Genomic DNA, 14,374 nt, shown 5'->3' with positions numbered 1-14,374 from the left:
ATCACTAGTTACCAGTACTGAGCACCCGAGCATGGTAGTGTCCGCTCATCACTAGTTACCAGTACTGAGCACCCGAGCATGGTAGTGCCCGCTCATCACTAGTTACCAGTACTGAGCACCCGAGCATGGTAGTGCCCGCTCATCACTAGTTACGAGTACCTAGCACCCGAGCATGGTAGTGCCCGCTCATCACTAGTTACGAGTACAGAGCACCCGAGCATGGTAGTGCCCGCTCATGACTAGTTACCAGTGCTGAGCACCCGAGCATGGTAGAGTTCGCTCATCACTAGATATTACCTATCCATAGAGATGAAGATCCGACTGCTGGAACTCCCATGTATAGAGAGATGGGGCTGTGAAATTCCCTATTAGAATCAAGGGGGTTGCTGTGCATGCACAGCACACTCAATTCATAGTCTTAAGGCCTGCTGAGTGCTGCAATCAGGAAGGGAGGGAGGAAGGGAAGGGAGGAAGGAAGGGAAGGGGCGGGAAGGGAAGGGGCGGGAAGGGAAGGGAAGGGGCGGGAGGAAGGGGCGGGAAGGGAAGGAAGGGAAGGGAAGGGAGGAAGGGAAGGGAGGAAGGGAAGGGAGGAAGGGAAGGGAGGAAGGGAAGGGAGGAAGGGAAGGGAAGGGAGGAAGGGAAGGGAAGGGAGGAAGGGAAGGGAAGGGAGGAAGGGAAGGGAAGGGAGGAAGGGAAGGGAAGGGAGGAAGGGAAGGGAAGGGAAGGGAGGAAGGGAAGGGAGGAAGGGAGGAAGGGAAGGGAAGGGAGGAAGGGAAGGGAAGGGAGGAAGGGAAGGGAAGGGAGGAAGGGAAGGGAAGGGAGGAAGGGAAGGGAAGGGAAGGGAGGAAGGGAAGGGAGGAAGGGAGGAAGGGAAGGGAAGGGAGGAAGGGAAGGGAGGAAGGGAAGGGAGGAAGGGAAGGGAGGAAGGGAAGGGAGGAAGGGAAGGGAGGAAGGGAAGGGAAGGGAAGGGAGGAAGGGAGGAAGGAAGGGAGGAAGGAAGGGAGGAAGGAAGGGAGGAAGGAAGGAAGGAATTGCCCTTGAGGGTGTACAACCCCTTTTAGTTGACCATACAAACTAATTACGGAGGCAGTTGATGTCAGGGTAAAGAAGGATTGGATATGTTGATTTTAATGCCTGATCCTTTCATTTTTCTGGGGCTTGTCTACATCCATCTCCCAATTGTGAGCGCAGTAGGCCAAACTGATCAAGCATTGAGATTGGGAGTCAGCCCCCCATATACATGAGCATGCAAGTGAATGGGGGGCTGGCGGGAATAAATCATTCCCTGTATATGGGTGCCATAACTAGAAGTGTGAATGTCTAAAGTGCCGCACAGGACACGTCATTAGCCACATGGACCGTGCAATCAATCTATCATGGAGGGCTCTAGTTTCCCCTCTTTTCTTCATTTGATTACCATTTTCCTCTAACTGCTTCTTTTTCCTATTTTTTTTTCTTGATTTCTTCCCCACTTCTAATATTCTCTGGCATCCCTCCATCAATCACAGCCCTCGGTCCCCGAGCCCCCCGTTCCTTCCTTTGTTCCCTCCTCCCCTGTTCTCGTCTCCCCTCTCCCTCTTTTTTCTATGCACGGCTCACAACTTCATCTGAATATCTGAATTAACACAGAAAATGAAAACATCTCGCACCTTCTCTTCCTGTTACCATGGCAACGAGATAAGAATCACGCCAGGCCTCACAGGGAAGATCGCTGAGCACTTCATATTCCTTACCCCCCCACTCTCCAATCAGCCCCAATATACCCCAAACCCTAGGTCAACATCCTACAGACACAGGGGTCACCATAGGTCACTACATAAAAACGTATCAGCTCCATTATGGGACGAAGTAATAAAATATTAATTACATGTTAATGACATCCAAGGCTGCATTGTAATGCTGAGACCAATAATGTCCGGATGTAAATATATGAGCCCTACATAAGACCCAAACTCTGGAAATAACACATTTTCTCTACTTTCTGTCTCGTCTCAATTTGCAAAATTTAGAAAAACAGTCTAAAAGGGAAAAATTGGCCTTGTTGCCTATAGCAACCAATGACATGGCCGCTTTCAATTTACAAGAACTGTTTAAAAAATGAAAGCTGAACTGTGATTGGTTGCTATGAGCAACAAGGACAGTTTGATAAATGAGGCCTAGTAAACTTTCAGACCTAGATTCTAGATTTTCAGGCACCCTTATAAATTTAATCCAGCGTTTTTTCAGGAGATATCGGGGGGTCTTCAGTAAAATACCAGTTGCCCCCTGCCAATTTCTAAATTGCAGCCTTCAGCGAGGAAGCGTCATAGGCGCACTACATGCTGCCATATGATGGATACATATAGCACAATGTGTCTGAGATGGCCTCTATTAAAAACTATTCTTCTAGGTTGAATTTTCTATTATTAACTGTTATTCGTCTGCAGAGGCAGAGACACCCACCCAGATGCCCCTTCTACAGCATGCGGGGATGGGTTTTTGCCCTTCTACAGCATGCGGGGATGGGTTTTTGCCCTTCTACAGCATGCGGGGGTGGGTTTTTGCCCCTTTACAGCATGCAGGGGTGGGTTTTTGCCCTTCTACAGCATGCAGGGGTGGGTTTTTGCCCTTCTACAGCATGCAGGGGTGGGGGTTTTTGCCCTTCTACAGCATGCAGGGGTGGGGGTTTTTGCCCTTCTACAGCATGCAGGGGTGGGGGTTTTTGCCCTTCTACAGCATGCAGGGGTGGGGGGTTTTTGCCCTTCTACAGCATGCAGGGGTGGGTTTTTGCCCTTCTACAGCATGCAGGGGTGGGTTTTTGCCCTTCTACAGCATGCAGGGGTGGTGGTTTTTGCCCTTCTACAGCATGCAGGGGTGGGGGTTTTTACCCTTCTACAGCATGCAGGGGTGGGTTTTTGCCCTTCTACAGCATGCAGGGGTGGGGTTTTTTGCCCTTCTACAGCATGCAGGGGGGTGGGGGGTTTTGCCCTTCTACAGCATGCAGGGGTGGGGGTTTTTACCCTTCTACAGCATGCAGGGGTGGGTTTTTGCCCTTCTACAGCATGCAGGGGTGGGGTTTTTTGCCCTTCTACAGCATGCAGGGGGGTGGGGGGTTTTGCCCTTCTACAGCATGCAGGGGGGTGGGGGGTTTTGCCCTTCTACAGCATGCAGGGGTGGATTTTTGCCCTTCTACAGCATGCAGGGGTGGGTTTTTGCCCTTCTACAGCATGCAGGGGTGGGTTTTTGCCCTTCTACAGCATGCAGGGGTGGGTTTTTGCCCTTCTACAGCATGCAGGGGTGGGTTTTTGCCCTTCTACAGCATGCAGGGGTGGGTTTTTGCCCTTCTACAGCATGCAGGGGTGGGTTTTTGCCCTTCTACAGCATGCAGGGGTGGGTATTTGCCTATATACAGCATGTGGGGGTGGGTCTTTGCCTCTTTGCAGCTTAAAGGGGTGGGTCTGTGCCCTTCTACAGCATGCAGGGGGGTGGGGGGTGTTTGCCCTTCTACAGCATGCAGGGGTGAGTCTATATCCCTCTACATCATGCAGGAGTGAGTCTATGCCCCTCTACACCATGCAGGGGTGAGTCTATGCCCCTCTACACCATGCAGGGGTGAGTCTATATCCCTCTACATCATGCAGGAGTGAGTCTATGCCCTTCTACATCATGCAGTAGTGGGTCTATGCCTTTCTACATCATGCAGGGGCGAATCTATGCCTCTCTATAGCAAGCGGGGGTGGGTCTTTGCCCCTCTACAGTCTGCAGGCGCGAATCTATGCTTCTCTATAGCATGCAGGGTTGGGTCTATACCCTTCTACAGCATGCATAGGCGGGTCTTTGCCCCTCTACAGCATGTGGGGGCGGATATTTGCCCTTCTACAGCATGCGGAGGTGGGTCCTTGCTCCTCTACATCAAGCAGGAGTGGGACTTTGCCCAACAGCAAGGAAAGTGAGGGGAAAGGAAGTACCAACACCGATTGTGCTGGCAGAATGCAGATTCAAAGGAACTGCCCACAAAATAAAAACTATGTAAAGAAACACTGGTCCACTGTCAGAAGTGTGGAGCCTCAAATATTAAATGAAATACCTTCATTGTTGATCTTCAATTCACAATTCCCTGTCAATTCAGTGAACTGGGAACTGAAGACCAAAAATAAAAGGTATTTAATTTAATACTATAGCATCACCATGAAGAAATACCCCCTTCCATATAAAAGAAGAAGAGGATGTCAAGGTACAGAGCAGGAGAATCAGGACCGTGCCCGGACATAGCGGATGAGATATGTGCACCAAAGGCAGTTTTAATGTGAATAATACAAATTACTTGTTTGTTATCCACAATAACGAGTTACATTAGTAGAAATCATTAGCGGTATAGGTGAAGTGGTCACAGGTGTTATATGTAGGTGCTATATACGCTTAGTTATTCTCAAGGGTCACGATACACAGAAATCAGGATGGATCCCTCCCTCCGTCTCAGAGACGCGTTTTTGCACCTGCGCAGGTTCGGCACTAATTATAGCCTCATCGTTAGCATTACCAGTAATGGTATTTGCCTGTAATAGCCTTATAATTAGCTGTGCACCTGTATATCGAGTAGGGAAGGTGTCCCAACTAAGCGTCTGATGGATCTATGGGATTACTCCGGGTCCTGCAGTACGTTTGCTGCCGCACTTAATTCGTTAATGACGAGCAGCCGGTGAGTAATGGCTCGCTGGGTTTTTGCTGACCAATAGTGCATCTCACGACGCAGGTTCATGGAAAACTTACACCGATAATGATCCATTTCAGCATGTACAAACATAAGCAAACGGTAATAAAATGAATGGAAATACAGCAAATTAGCTCTGGAGCCTGGTGACATGAGAGGTAAGGTGAGGAATGATGAAACACGTATACGGTATTAATGCAGGTAACCTTTACGGCACATATTAGGCTAAACGCTCAGAGGAAAAAGTAGCATGGTCCAAATGAAACCGCGACTGCTGCCTATAATTAGCACAGTGAAGGTTTAAAGGGACCTACATCTAAAATATTTCAGTATTTTTACCAAATTAAATGGTCAGCACACATTGACTGTTCAAACCAAGCACAGGTGCTCAGTGCATCGTTAGATCAATGCACCCGCTCTCCCCTGGATCCTATAAAGCTAGAGCGGTCAATCACGTGGGTTGAATAGGATGCAAAACAAGTAGGTGCAAAGGTACACTGTACTGTTTGGTCACTCAAAAAGTGCTTGGTTTGAACAGTCATTTTGAGTGGAGTCTTTTGTAGCTAGCAATATATATGTCACATAGTGTTTGGGTCTAAATTCGGCAAGTGTAATGGAGGCATCATGCGCTGTTCAGACTGCAAACGCTGATGTTTTCTCTGGTGCTTCTGAGTTGCACAGGCAGGCTCAGGCGTCGACCAGCTGTGTGTTCATTAGTGATCACCACTAGCTAGACTTAATTTCTGATAGCCTGCTGATTACCTTTTGGATCACATGTTGTGGGAGACCTATCACAGTTACTCCCCGCCTTTTTAAGAGGGAGGAATCGGTCTTCCCCTGCCAACTATAGCTTTTGATAACCCGGTCCTTGTGCTGTTGTGTTCCAGTTGCTGGTGATTTATTGTGTGCTGCTTGGAGGCTGTGGAATCCCTCTTGTTGTCTGGAAATTTCCTCCCTGCTCTTTATTTCCTCCTTATCACATATGGTCTTCTATGGTCGGGCAGCACGGTGGCTCAGTAGTTAGCACTGCAGTCTTGCAGCGCTGGGGTCCTGGGTTCAATTCCCACCAAGGACACCATCTGCAAGGAGTTTGTATGTTCTCCCCGTGTTTGCGTGGGTTTCCTCCGGGTTCTCCGGTTTCCTCCCACACTCCAAAAACATACAGTTAGGGACCTTAGATTGTGAGCCCCAATGGGGACAGTGTTGCCAATGTATGTAAAGTGCTATGGAATTAATAGCGCTATATAAATGAATAAATTATTATTATTATTTCCGTGTGTGCTAGCTGTGTGATAACGGTTTGGTTTCCCTGTTTTTCCTCATCTGTGAGTCCAACCACTTCTGTCCCGGCCCTCCCCTGTGGTTGGGGAGAGGGGGTATTAGTGCAAGGCTATCCAGGAGCAGGGTAAGGAAGGCGGTCCAGAGATCGTCACCATCAGAAGTATCTCTGGGAATAGGGACTGCTAGTCTGAGGGCCAGATTAGGAGCCCCTGTTATCCCCTCATACCCCATGACAATATCTTAACTGTGAGCTGAACATCTCTCCTCACTCTCCTATATACTGTACATGAATGCTTGGCCAGCAATCATCTGGCAGTGGCTTTTCCGCTTGCAGAAGAAAAGGATCAGGTGACATGAAGATCAAAATGCCCCATTGACCCATTGAATTTACTAATGTGACCATGATGCAACCGCTTGCACCAAAGCATGCATGTGCAATGGGGCACTTTGGAATTGAGAGCACAGTAAGACTCAGTTGTCAAAATCAAACGTGATTCTTCTCCCTAGCGTCATCTTTCGGAGGAGGCCACCATTAGATGGTCAGTAGGTCCCACCAAATTTGGAGGGTTTAGCCATACATGTGATGACCTGAATTAATCTTACAATTTTATGCAATAGTTTACTCTTTGCACGAGTTCATTGATTAAGATGAAGTGGCATTGTTGTGACCGGTTGCTTATCGATGGATATCATGGAACATAAATCGGGCAGCTATACAAAGTATAGAAAGCTCGGTCTACAATTATCCAAACAGCAACGAGGATGACACATCCCATCCGTGGCGGGCCGGAGCGATGGAATGATAGATTTCCATTTTTATGATCCTTGAGCATAATTGAAAAGTCAATTGCTACTTTATTGTTTCAATCCGGGTCAAATAAAATGAATTAAATTTGTACAGTGAAGTGTTCTCCAGTAATTTTGTTGTATATCTATTAAAAAAAGGGATTACGGCAAATGCAATTATGCAACAGTTATCTCGCTGGCTAAAGCTGCGTTCACACAGGTGTAATAGATCTCCCTATATTTAATGTCAAGGGCATCAGATACCATCATGTCAAAGCAAGACGATCCAGTTCCACGGAAAATGTACCATCTATTGGATCCCCGTGGTGTAGACCAACTCCATCAACTAGGAGTAACCCTAGGAAACTCGTCCTGTTACTTAATCCCTGCATATTGGATCTGCAAGTTGGGCTGCTGAGACCCCTAATGATTGCCAAGACGAAAAGGTACAAGCATTTTAGCGAAGAGCAGCTCTTCTCAAAGGCCACCACATTAGATGACTGTTGGCTGAACGGTCGGTCAAACCATTGTTTGGCCAGCAGCCATCTAATAATAATAATAATTTTATTCATTTATATAGCGCTATTAATTCCATAGCACTTTACATACATTGGCAACACTGTCCCCATTGGGGCTCACAATCTAGAGTCCCTATCTGTATGTCTTTGGAATGTGGGAGGAAACCGGAGTACCCGGAGGAAACCCACGCAAACACGGGGAGAACATACAAACTCCTTGCAGATGGTGTCCTTGGTGGGATTTGAACCCAGGACCCCAGCGCTGCAAGACTGCAGTGCTAGCCACTGAGCCACCGTGCCGCCATCTCAGCTGTCTTTCCAATACACAAGAGTGCTCGTTCGCCGTAACGCTCCTGAGTTCTTTAAGGGAGAGCCATGTCTGGTGGCAGTTTATCTCCTGGAGAACAAATCAATCCACAACCCGAAATTGGACATAACCAGTTGGTACATCTCTCAACAATCAGTTGTCCAGGGCCAAAATAAGCATTAGACAGTCTGCAGAACTCAATGATATTGGCAAATTCGGCAAACATTAGTCTATTGATTATGGGGGGTTTCAGTGTTCAGTCTTGGAGGAGTGCCTGACTTAGCACTTGTTCCCTTTGTTTCAATGATTGTGAGGGTCCAGACGCTGACACCCCACTGACATTATTGGCCGAGCTTCACTCTCCTCAGAGACTGAAGTCAGTGCTTAATAGATGTTTTCGAGAAGAGCAACGCTCAATGGACTTCTTCTGCGCCTTCAATTTTAGTGATTGAGGAGGATCTCAAGCACCAGAACACCACTGATCTTGGTCAACACTTTTGACATGTCTAAAGTTTTGTAAGGGTTCACCTATCTCAAAGACAAGATACTTCAATTTTCCATTCTTAGCCAAGCTTCACTCTCCTCTGAGACTGAAGTCAATGCTCAATAGAAAGTCTTGGAGAAGAGCAGCACTCAACTAAGTTCTTCTTGGACATGACTAATCGACACATCCCTCAACAATCAGTTGTCCAGGGCCAACATAAGTATTTGGCAGTCTGCAGAACTCATTGATATTGGCAAATATTAGTGTTTATGGGGGGCGTCAATGTTCAGTCTTGGAGAAGTGCTTGAGTTAGCATTTACTCCCTTTGTTTCAATGATTGTGGTGGTCCAGATGCTGGTACTCCACTCACATTCTTGGCCGAGCTTCAGTCTCCTCTGAGACTGAAGTCAGTTCTCAATACAAAGTCTTGGAGAAGAGCAGCACTCAACTGAGATCTTCTGTCCCGTCATTTTAGTGATGGATGAGGGTCTCAACACCCAGAACACCACTGATCCTGATCAACAGTTTTGACATGTCAAAAGTTTGTAAAAGGTTGAACCTATATCAAGGACTAAGAACCTCAATTTTCCATTCTTAGCCGAACATCACTCTCCTCTGAGACTGAAGTCAATGTTCAACAGAAAGTCTTGGAGAAGAGCAGCGCTCAATGGACTTCTTCTACCCCTTCATTTTAGTGACTGATGATGGTCTCAGCCCTTCGAACACCACTGATCCTGATCAATACTTCTGACATGTCAAACATTTTATAAGGGCTCACCTATATCAAAGACAAGGAACCTCAATTTTCCATTCTTAGCCGAGCTTCACTCTCCTCTGAGACTGATGTCAATGCTCAATAGAAAGTCTTGGAGAAGAGCAGCGCTCCACTGAGTTCTTCTGCTCCTTCATTTTAGTGACTGATGAGGATCTCAAACCCCGGAACACCACTGATCCTGGTCAAAACTATTGACACATCAAAAGTTTTGTAAGTGTTCACCTATATCAAAGACAAGGAACCTCAATTTTCCATTCTTAGCAGAGCTTTACTCTCCTCTGAGACTGAAGTCAATGCTCAAAAGAAAGTCTTGGGGAAGAGCAGCGCTTGACTGAGTTCTTCTGCCCCATCATTTTAGTGATTGATGAGGGTCTCAAGCCCTGGAACACCAGTGATCCTGATCAACACTTTCGACACATCAAAAGTTTTGTAAGGCTTCACCTATATAAAAGACTAAGACCCACAATTTTCCATTCTTTACTGCCATGAATGAAGTCTAATGCTGCCATCGTTCATCCATTCCATGGGGAAAAATGTTGTGACTCATGATTACTTGTACATCGACCACCTTCCTCTAAGCATAAACCAATCTGACTATTCTTTGACCTCTCCAAAAGCCATTTTTCGTCTGTAAATTTAGCACCACTGTTATATGTGTAAACCCACAACATACAAAGATTATGAAATAATTAAAAAAATAAATCCCATTTCGCACCAACATGTGAGATTAATTTTTACCCCATTTTTTTCTTTTTAAACAAGAATTAAGCCAAGATTTCCCGATACGTTCATGGACGCAACGTTGCCTTCACGTAGGAAATAAATGACAATAATTTCTCGTTTGAGCAGCAACTGAATCCAAGATATATTCAACATAAAATATTAAACATTTTACACAACAATTTGCAATTTAAATTCGGGACTAGAGCAAGCGCTACATGACCAAAGTCCTCCAAAGTTGTGTTACAGTCATGGCAATGGAGCCAGACAATGTGGCCATGCAATTACTTTGCAAATTTTTCATCACATCTGAACGGAAAATTCATATAACAGCAACATTGTCCATCTTAAAAAAATAAGTCATGAGGATTTTGGACATTTTCTGGCTCGAATCTCTTTAGTAGGCATTGAAAGGAGCCGTGTAGCCCAAGGCAACTGAGATCTGATGGACTCGGAAGGTACAGTAGACTTTGATATTGCACAAAAGCGATTGACATACCTGATATGAGGGATACAGTGTCCTTCTCCCAGGACACGACGCTGACATATTCCTGCACGGAGGGTTGAGTGAGGCACTTGAATACAGCCGCACTTCCACGCATGGCGCTCTGGTCCTCCACACGGACGGTGTACGGCTCCCTGAAAACTAAGGTACAGGCATTTTGTTACTTGAGGTGTATTAAACTATTACCAAACACTGCACTATTTTTAAGGCTGCAAACTCCATTCCGTCACTCATTTTCAGATCTCTTAGTTGTCCATGACATGTCCATGTCCCTCTCCATAATATATGCTGGATGTGAAGTCTATATGTCCAGGATGCTGCCATCTTCACCAGCTCTCATGTATAAGCACAGCCAGGGGCTAGCTGGCAAATTTTAGCCTGGTGGGCAATTAAAAACCACTGGCCAATAGATTAGGCGTCCCATATTTAGCCTGCTTATCTCAGGCTGCAGCAATAAAGCAGCAGAGATAGCAGGCTTTAAAAATAATGGTGACTGGTACATAGATACAGCATGGGAACATAATTTACAACATACATAGAAGAACAGAGCCAAGTTTACTACAAAGATACAGGAACAGAACAGAGCTTAGTACATGGATACAGTAGAACGGAGCTTACTACATAAATACATGAACAGAAAACAGCTTACTACATAAATACGGGAACAGAACAGAGCTTACTACATAAATACGGGAACAGAACCAAGATTACTGCATGAATACGGGAACAGAACTGATCTTACTACATAGGGGGGCAGAACAAAGCTTACTGCATGAACACAGGAACAGAACCAAGTTTACTGCATGAATACGGGAAAAGAACTGAGTTTACTAGATAAGAATTCGAACAGAACGAAAGCTTACTGCAGACACAGGAACAGAACTGAGACGACTACATAAATACGGCAACAGAAAAAAGAACTTAAGACATGGATACAGGCAAAGAACTAAGCTTACTACATAAATAAGAGAACAGAACCGAGCTTACTACATAGATACGGGAACAGAATCAAGCTTACTGCATGAATACGGGAACAGAACTGATCTTACTGCATAGGTAGGGGGACAGAACCGAGCTTACTACATTGACACGGGAACAGAAGCAATCTTACTGCATGAATACGGGAACAGAACTGAGCTTACTACAAAAGAACGAGAACACAATGAAAGCTTACTGCAGACACAGGAACAGAACTGAGATTAATACATAAATACGGCAACAGGAAACAGAGCTTACTACATAAATATGGGAACAGAGTTTACTGCATAAATACGGGAACAGAACTGATCTTATTATATAGATATGGATACAGAACCGTGATTACTGCATGAACACGGGAACAGAACCAAGTTTACTGCATGAGTATGGGAACAGAACGGGGCTTACTACATAAGAACGGGAACAGAATGAAAGCTTACTGCAGATACAAGAACAGAACTGAGCTTACTATATAGATACGGAAGCAAACCAAACTTACTACATAAATGTGAACAAAATAGAGCTTACTACATAGATACAGGAACAGAAAAAAAGAACAGTACATAGACAGCAGAGTGGAATCAAGCATACTACATAGATAAAGGAACAGAACCAAGCTTACTACATGAATATGGGAGAAGAACTAAGCTTACTATATAAGTTAAGGAACAGAACAGAGCTTACTACATACGTACAGAAATAGAACCCAGCTTACTACATACATACAGGAGCAAACCCGAGCTTACTACATAGATATGGGAGCAAAACCGTGCTTACTACATTGATATGGGAACTGGACCAAGTTTACTACAGACACAGGAACAGAACTGAGCTCACTATATAGATAAGGAACAACACCAAGCTTACTACATGGATACGGGAGGAAAACCGAGCTTACTACATGGATATGGGAGCAAAACCGTGCTTACTACATTGATATGGGAACTGGACCAAGTTTACTACAGATACAGAAACAGAACTGAGCTTACTACATAGATAGGGGGCAACACCAATTTACTACATAGATACGGGAGTAAAACAGAGTTTACTACATAGATTTCTAAACAGAACTGAGCTTACTACATAAAGTACGGAATCAGAACCAAATGTACTACAAAAATATGGGAACAGAATGGAGTTTACGGTTTAAATATGGGAACAGACCCAATCTTAAGATATATGTCAAGAAATAGAACGGAGTTTACTACAGAGATGCAAGAAGAGAACTGTATAGAGGTTCTTTTGCACACCCAATTCCCAAAAAATAATTTTGGAAACTTTTTATTTCCACTGAAAAAACTAAAAAAATATTCTGATATGTTAGAATACTATTAGTATTCTGCTGCTTTCACACTCTCCAGATTTGTCGCATGACGGCCCCATATGTTATTTGCTTTCTTACAATTTTGTCCCAACCTGTTTCTTTTCGGCTTCTCTTTATGGTTTCAAACGAAAAAAGTAGAAGATGAAGCAGCAGGATCATCTCCTATGCAAATTGAATATGGAGCAGTCATGTGACGAGCACGGAGAGTGTAAAAACAGCTGAATCCTCACAGTGCATTATACAATGTTAGGATTCCACATGTGCAGTGAGAAGAAAACACAAACAAAATTCATATAAATGACAATTTACATACAGTGCATTTCTTTGTTTGCAGGAACCCTGATACATATAATGTGGTACAAATCTAGAAGAAGAGGGTCTCTACAGGGCGGCTTATACTGTACACCTTCAGGCATTAAATGACTGCCAATTGGCTATACAAGCTTATCAGTGGTCATTTAAAGGGGTTGTCCAGGTTTGGCAAAAAAAGGTTGTAGATTTGTGAATCATCACAACGCGCATAGTGCATGCAGTCAGGATTCTCCAGGGCTGGAATCAAGACTGGGTGGTCATGTGACCACAAGAATGTGATATGCATACTTTAGGCTATATTCTGACTAGACATGCACAGCCTTGTCCAATTCACTTGTACTGAGTCCGTGCACGTCTTGTTGGATTCTGGCACTGAAGAATCTTGATAGCATGCACAGTGCGCGCCGTGATGATTTATAAGTCTGCAATCACAGAGTGCCAAACCTGGACAATCCTTTAATAGTTTGTTAAGGCAGGCCGACTACATTTCCAATGAGTACGGAATGTACTGTAAGAAATCAGTAACAGACAGCTCTGTGCATAGGCTGCCATTATTCGTGACAGCACTATTTATACAGGGTGTTGTGCTGCCAACAATGATCATTTTCAAGCAGTTTAAAAATCTTTCAACTCGACAAATGAGCATGTTGCTGATTTGTCAGGTGATGGGCAGCCGGATTACACTGGACGATTTGGAAGAGAACATACCAGCTGTAGAATGCTACTACCCTGCAGATATGAGATTAATCTGCAGGTTATTAGTGATCTGAAGCCGTGCGGCTGCCTTGCAAAGGGCCCGGCTACAGGGAAGAAATGAGGTTTATTCTTCTTGGCAGCCTCTGGTGTGTTTTTAGTACACAGTGATTGGCGACTGAAACCACGCCCTGTACTATGACTGACAGCTGGTTCTGCAGTGTCGGCTGTCAGTCATAGTGCAGGTTTGGTTACAGCTGAAGACGTTGCGGAGGATGCAGAGTAGAAGAAAAACTAAATTTCCTCCCAGTAGTAGTTCCCTTTAAATACTGTCAGATCTGCATGCATGATCATGATATTAATCGGATTGCACTTGGTCATTCAATTCTTTGGGTCCATGGACAAAAATCAGACCACACTCGAAAAATATCCTGGTGGCATCTGATTTTTAGGAACTGACATAATGGAGATTTTTTTTCCCCTCCACCTCCGAGGAAATCAGATCCTACGCTATCACACTGTAACCGGGCTCTGATCATAGTCTGAACAGTGAGTAACATAATTGGACCGATTTTCTCGAATGATAAAAAAATATGGTCGTCTAACGCCAGCTTAAAGGGAACCAACCAGCAGGATTTTCATATATAAAGTACAGCCAGTGCTATTCCTGCGCTAGGAAGCGGAATCCAATCATATCTTTACTTGAGAGATTGGATGCTTGATTGCAGAAAAATGTGTAATCAAAAGTTCCAGAAATGCACTGATTATTTGAGTGGCGTGTGCATCAGGGCAAAAGAAAGCAGACACCCCTTAAAAGAATCACACTTACCAGACCCCAAACAATTAGAGTTGGCAAGTAAATGGGCTCTCACATATAGATCTGTGTCACTGTCAGGTTCCCCAATGTACTATAGCAGTTGGCTCCCCCTGGTGACTGGAAGCAGTATCACTCGCACGGAGTGATACTGGTACCCAATCCGTTTCTGAGAGCTGCAGTGCAA

At 44.8% G+C, this 14,374-nt stretch overlaps 1 protein-coding gene across 2 annotated transcripts in view; it reads right to left on the bottom strand.

Moving 5' to 3' along the window:
* Window positions 1-14,374, bottom strand: part of DSCAML1 (DS cell adhesion molecule like 1) — a 301,513-nt gene that overhangs the window by 228,893 nt on the left and 58,246 nt on the right. For both annotated transcript variants that reach the window (XM_075329067.1, XM_075329068.1), the window contains exon 3: window positions 10,061-10,207. In XM_075329067.1, coding sequence (XP_075185182.1) covers window positions 10,061-10,207 — 147 coding nt within the window. The remainder of the gene's footprint in view (window positions 1-10,060; window positions 10,208-14,374) is intronic.

This window comes from Anomaloglossus baeobatrachus, chromosome 11, assembly GCF_048569485.1.
Source record: "Anomaloglossus baeobatrachus isolate aAnoBae1 chromosome 11, aAnoBae1.hap1, whole genome shotgun sequence".
NCBI lineage: Eukaryota > Metazoa > Chordata > Amphibia > Anura > Aromobatidae > Anomaloglossus > Anomaloglossus baeobatrachus.
Note: the sequence above shows the minus strand (reverse complement) of the source record. Positions and strands in the feature narration are given on the sequence as shown.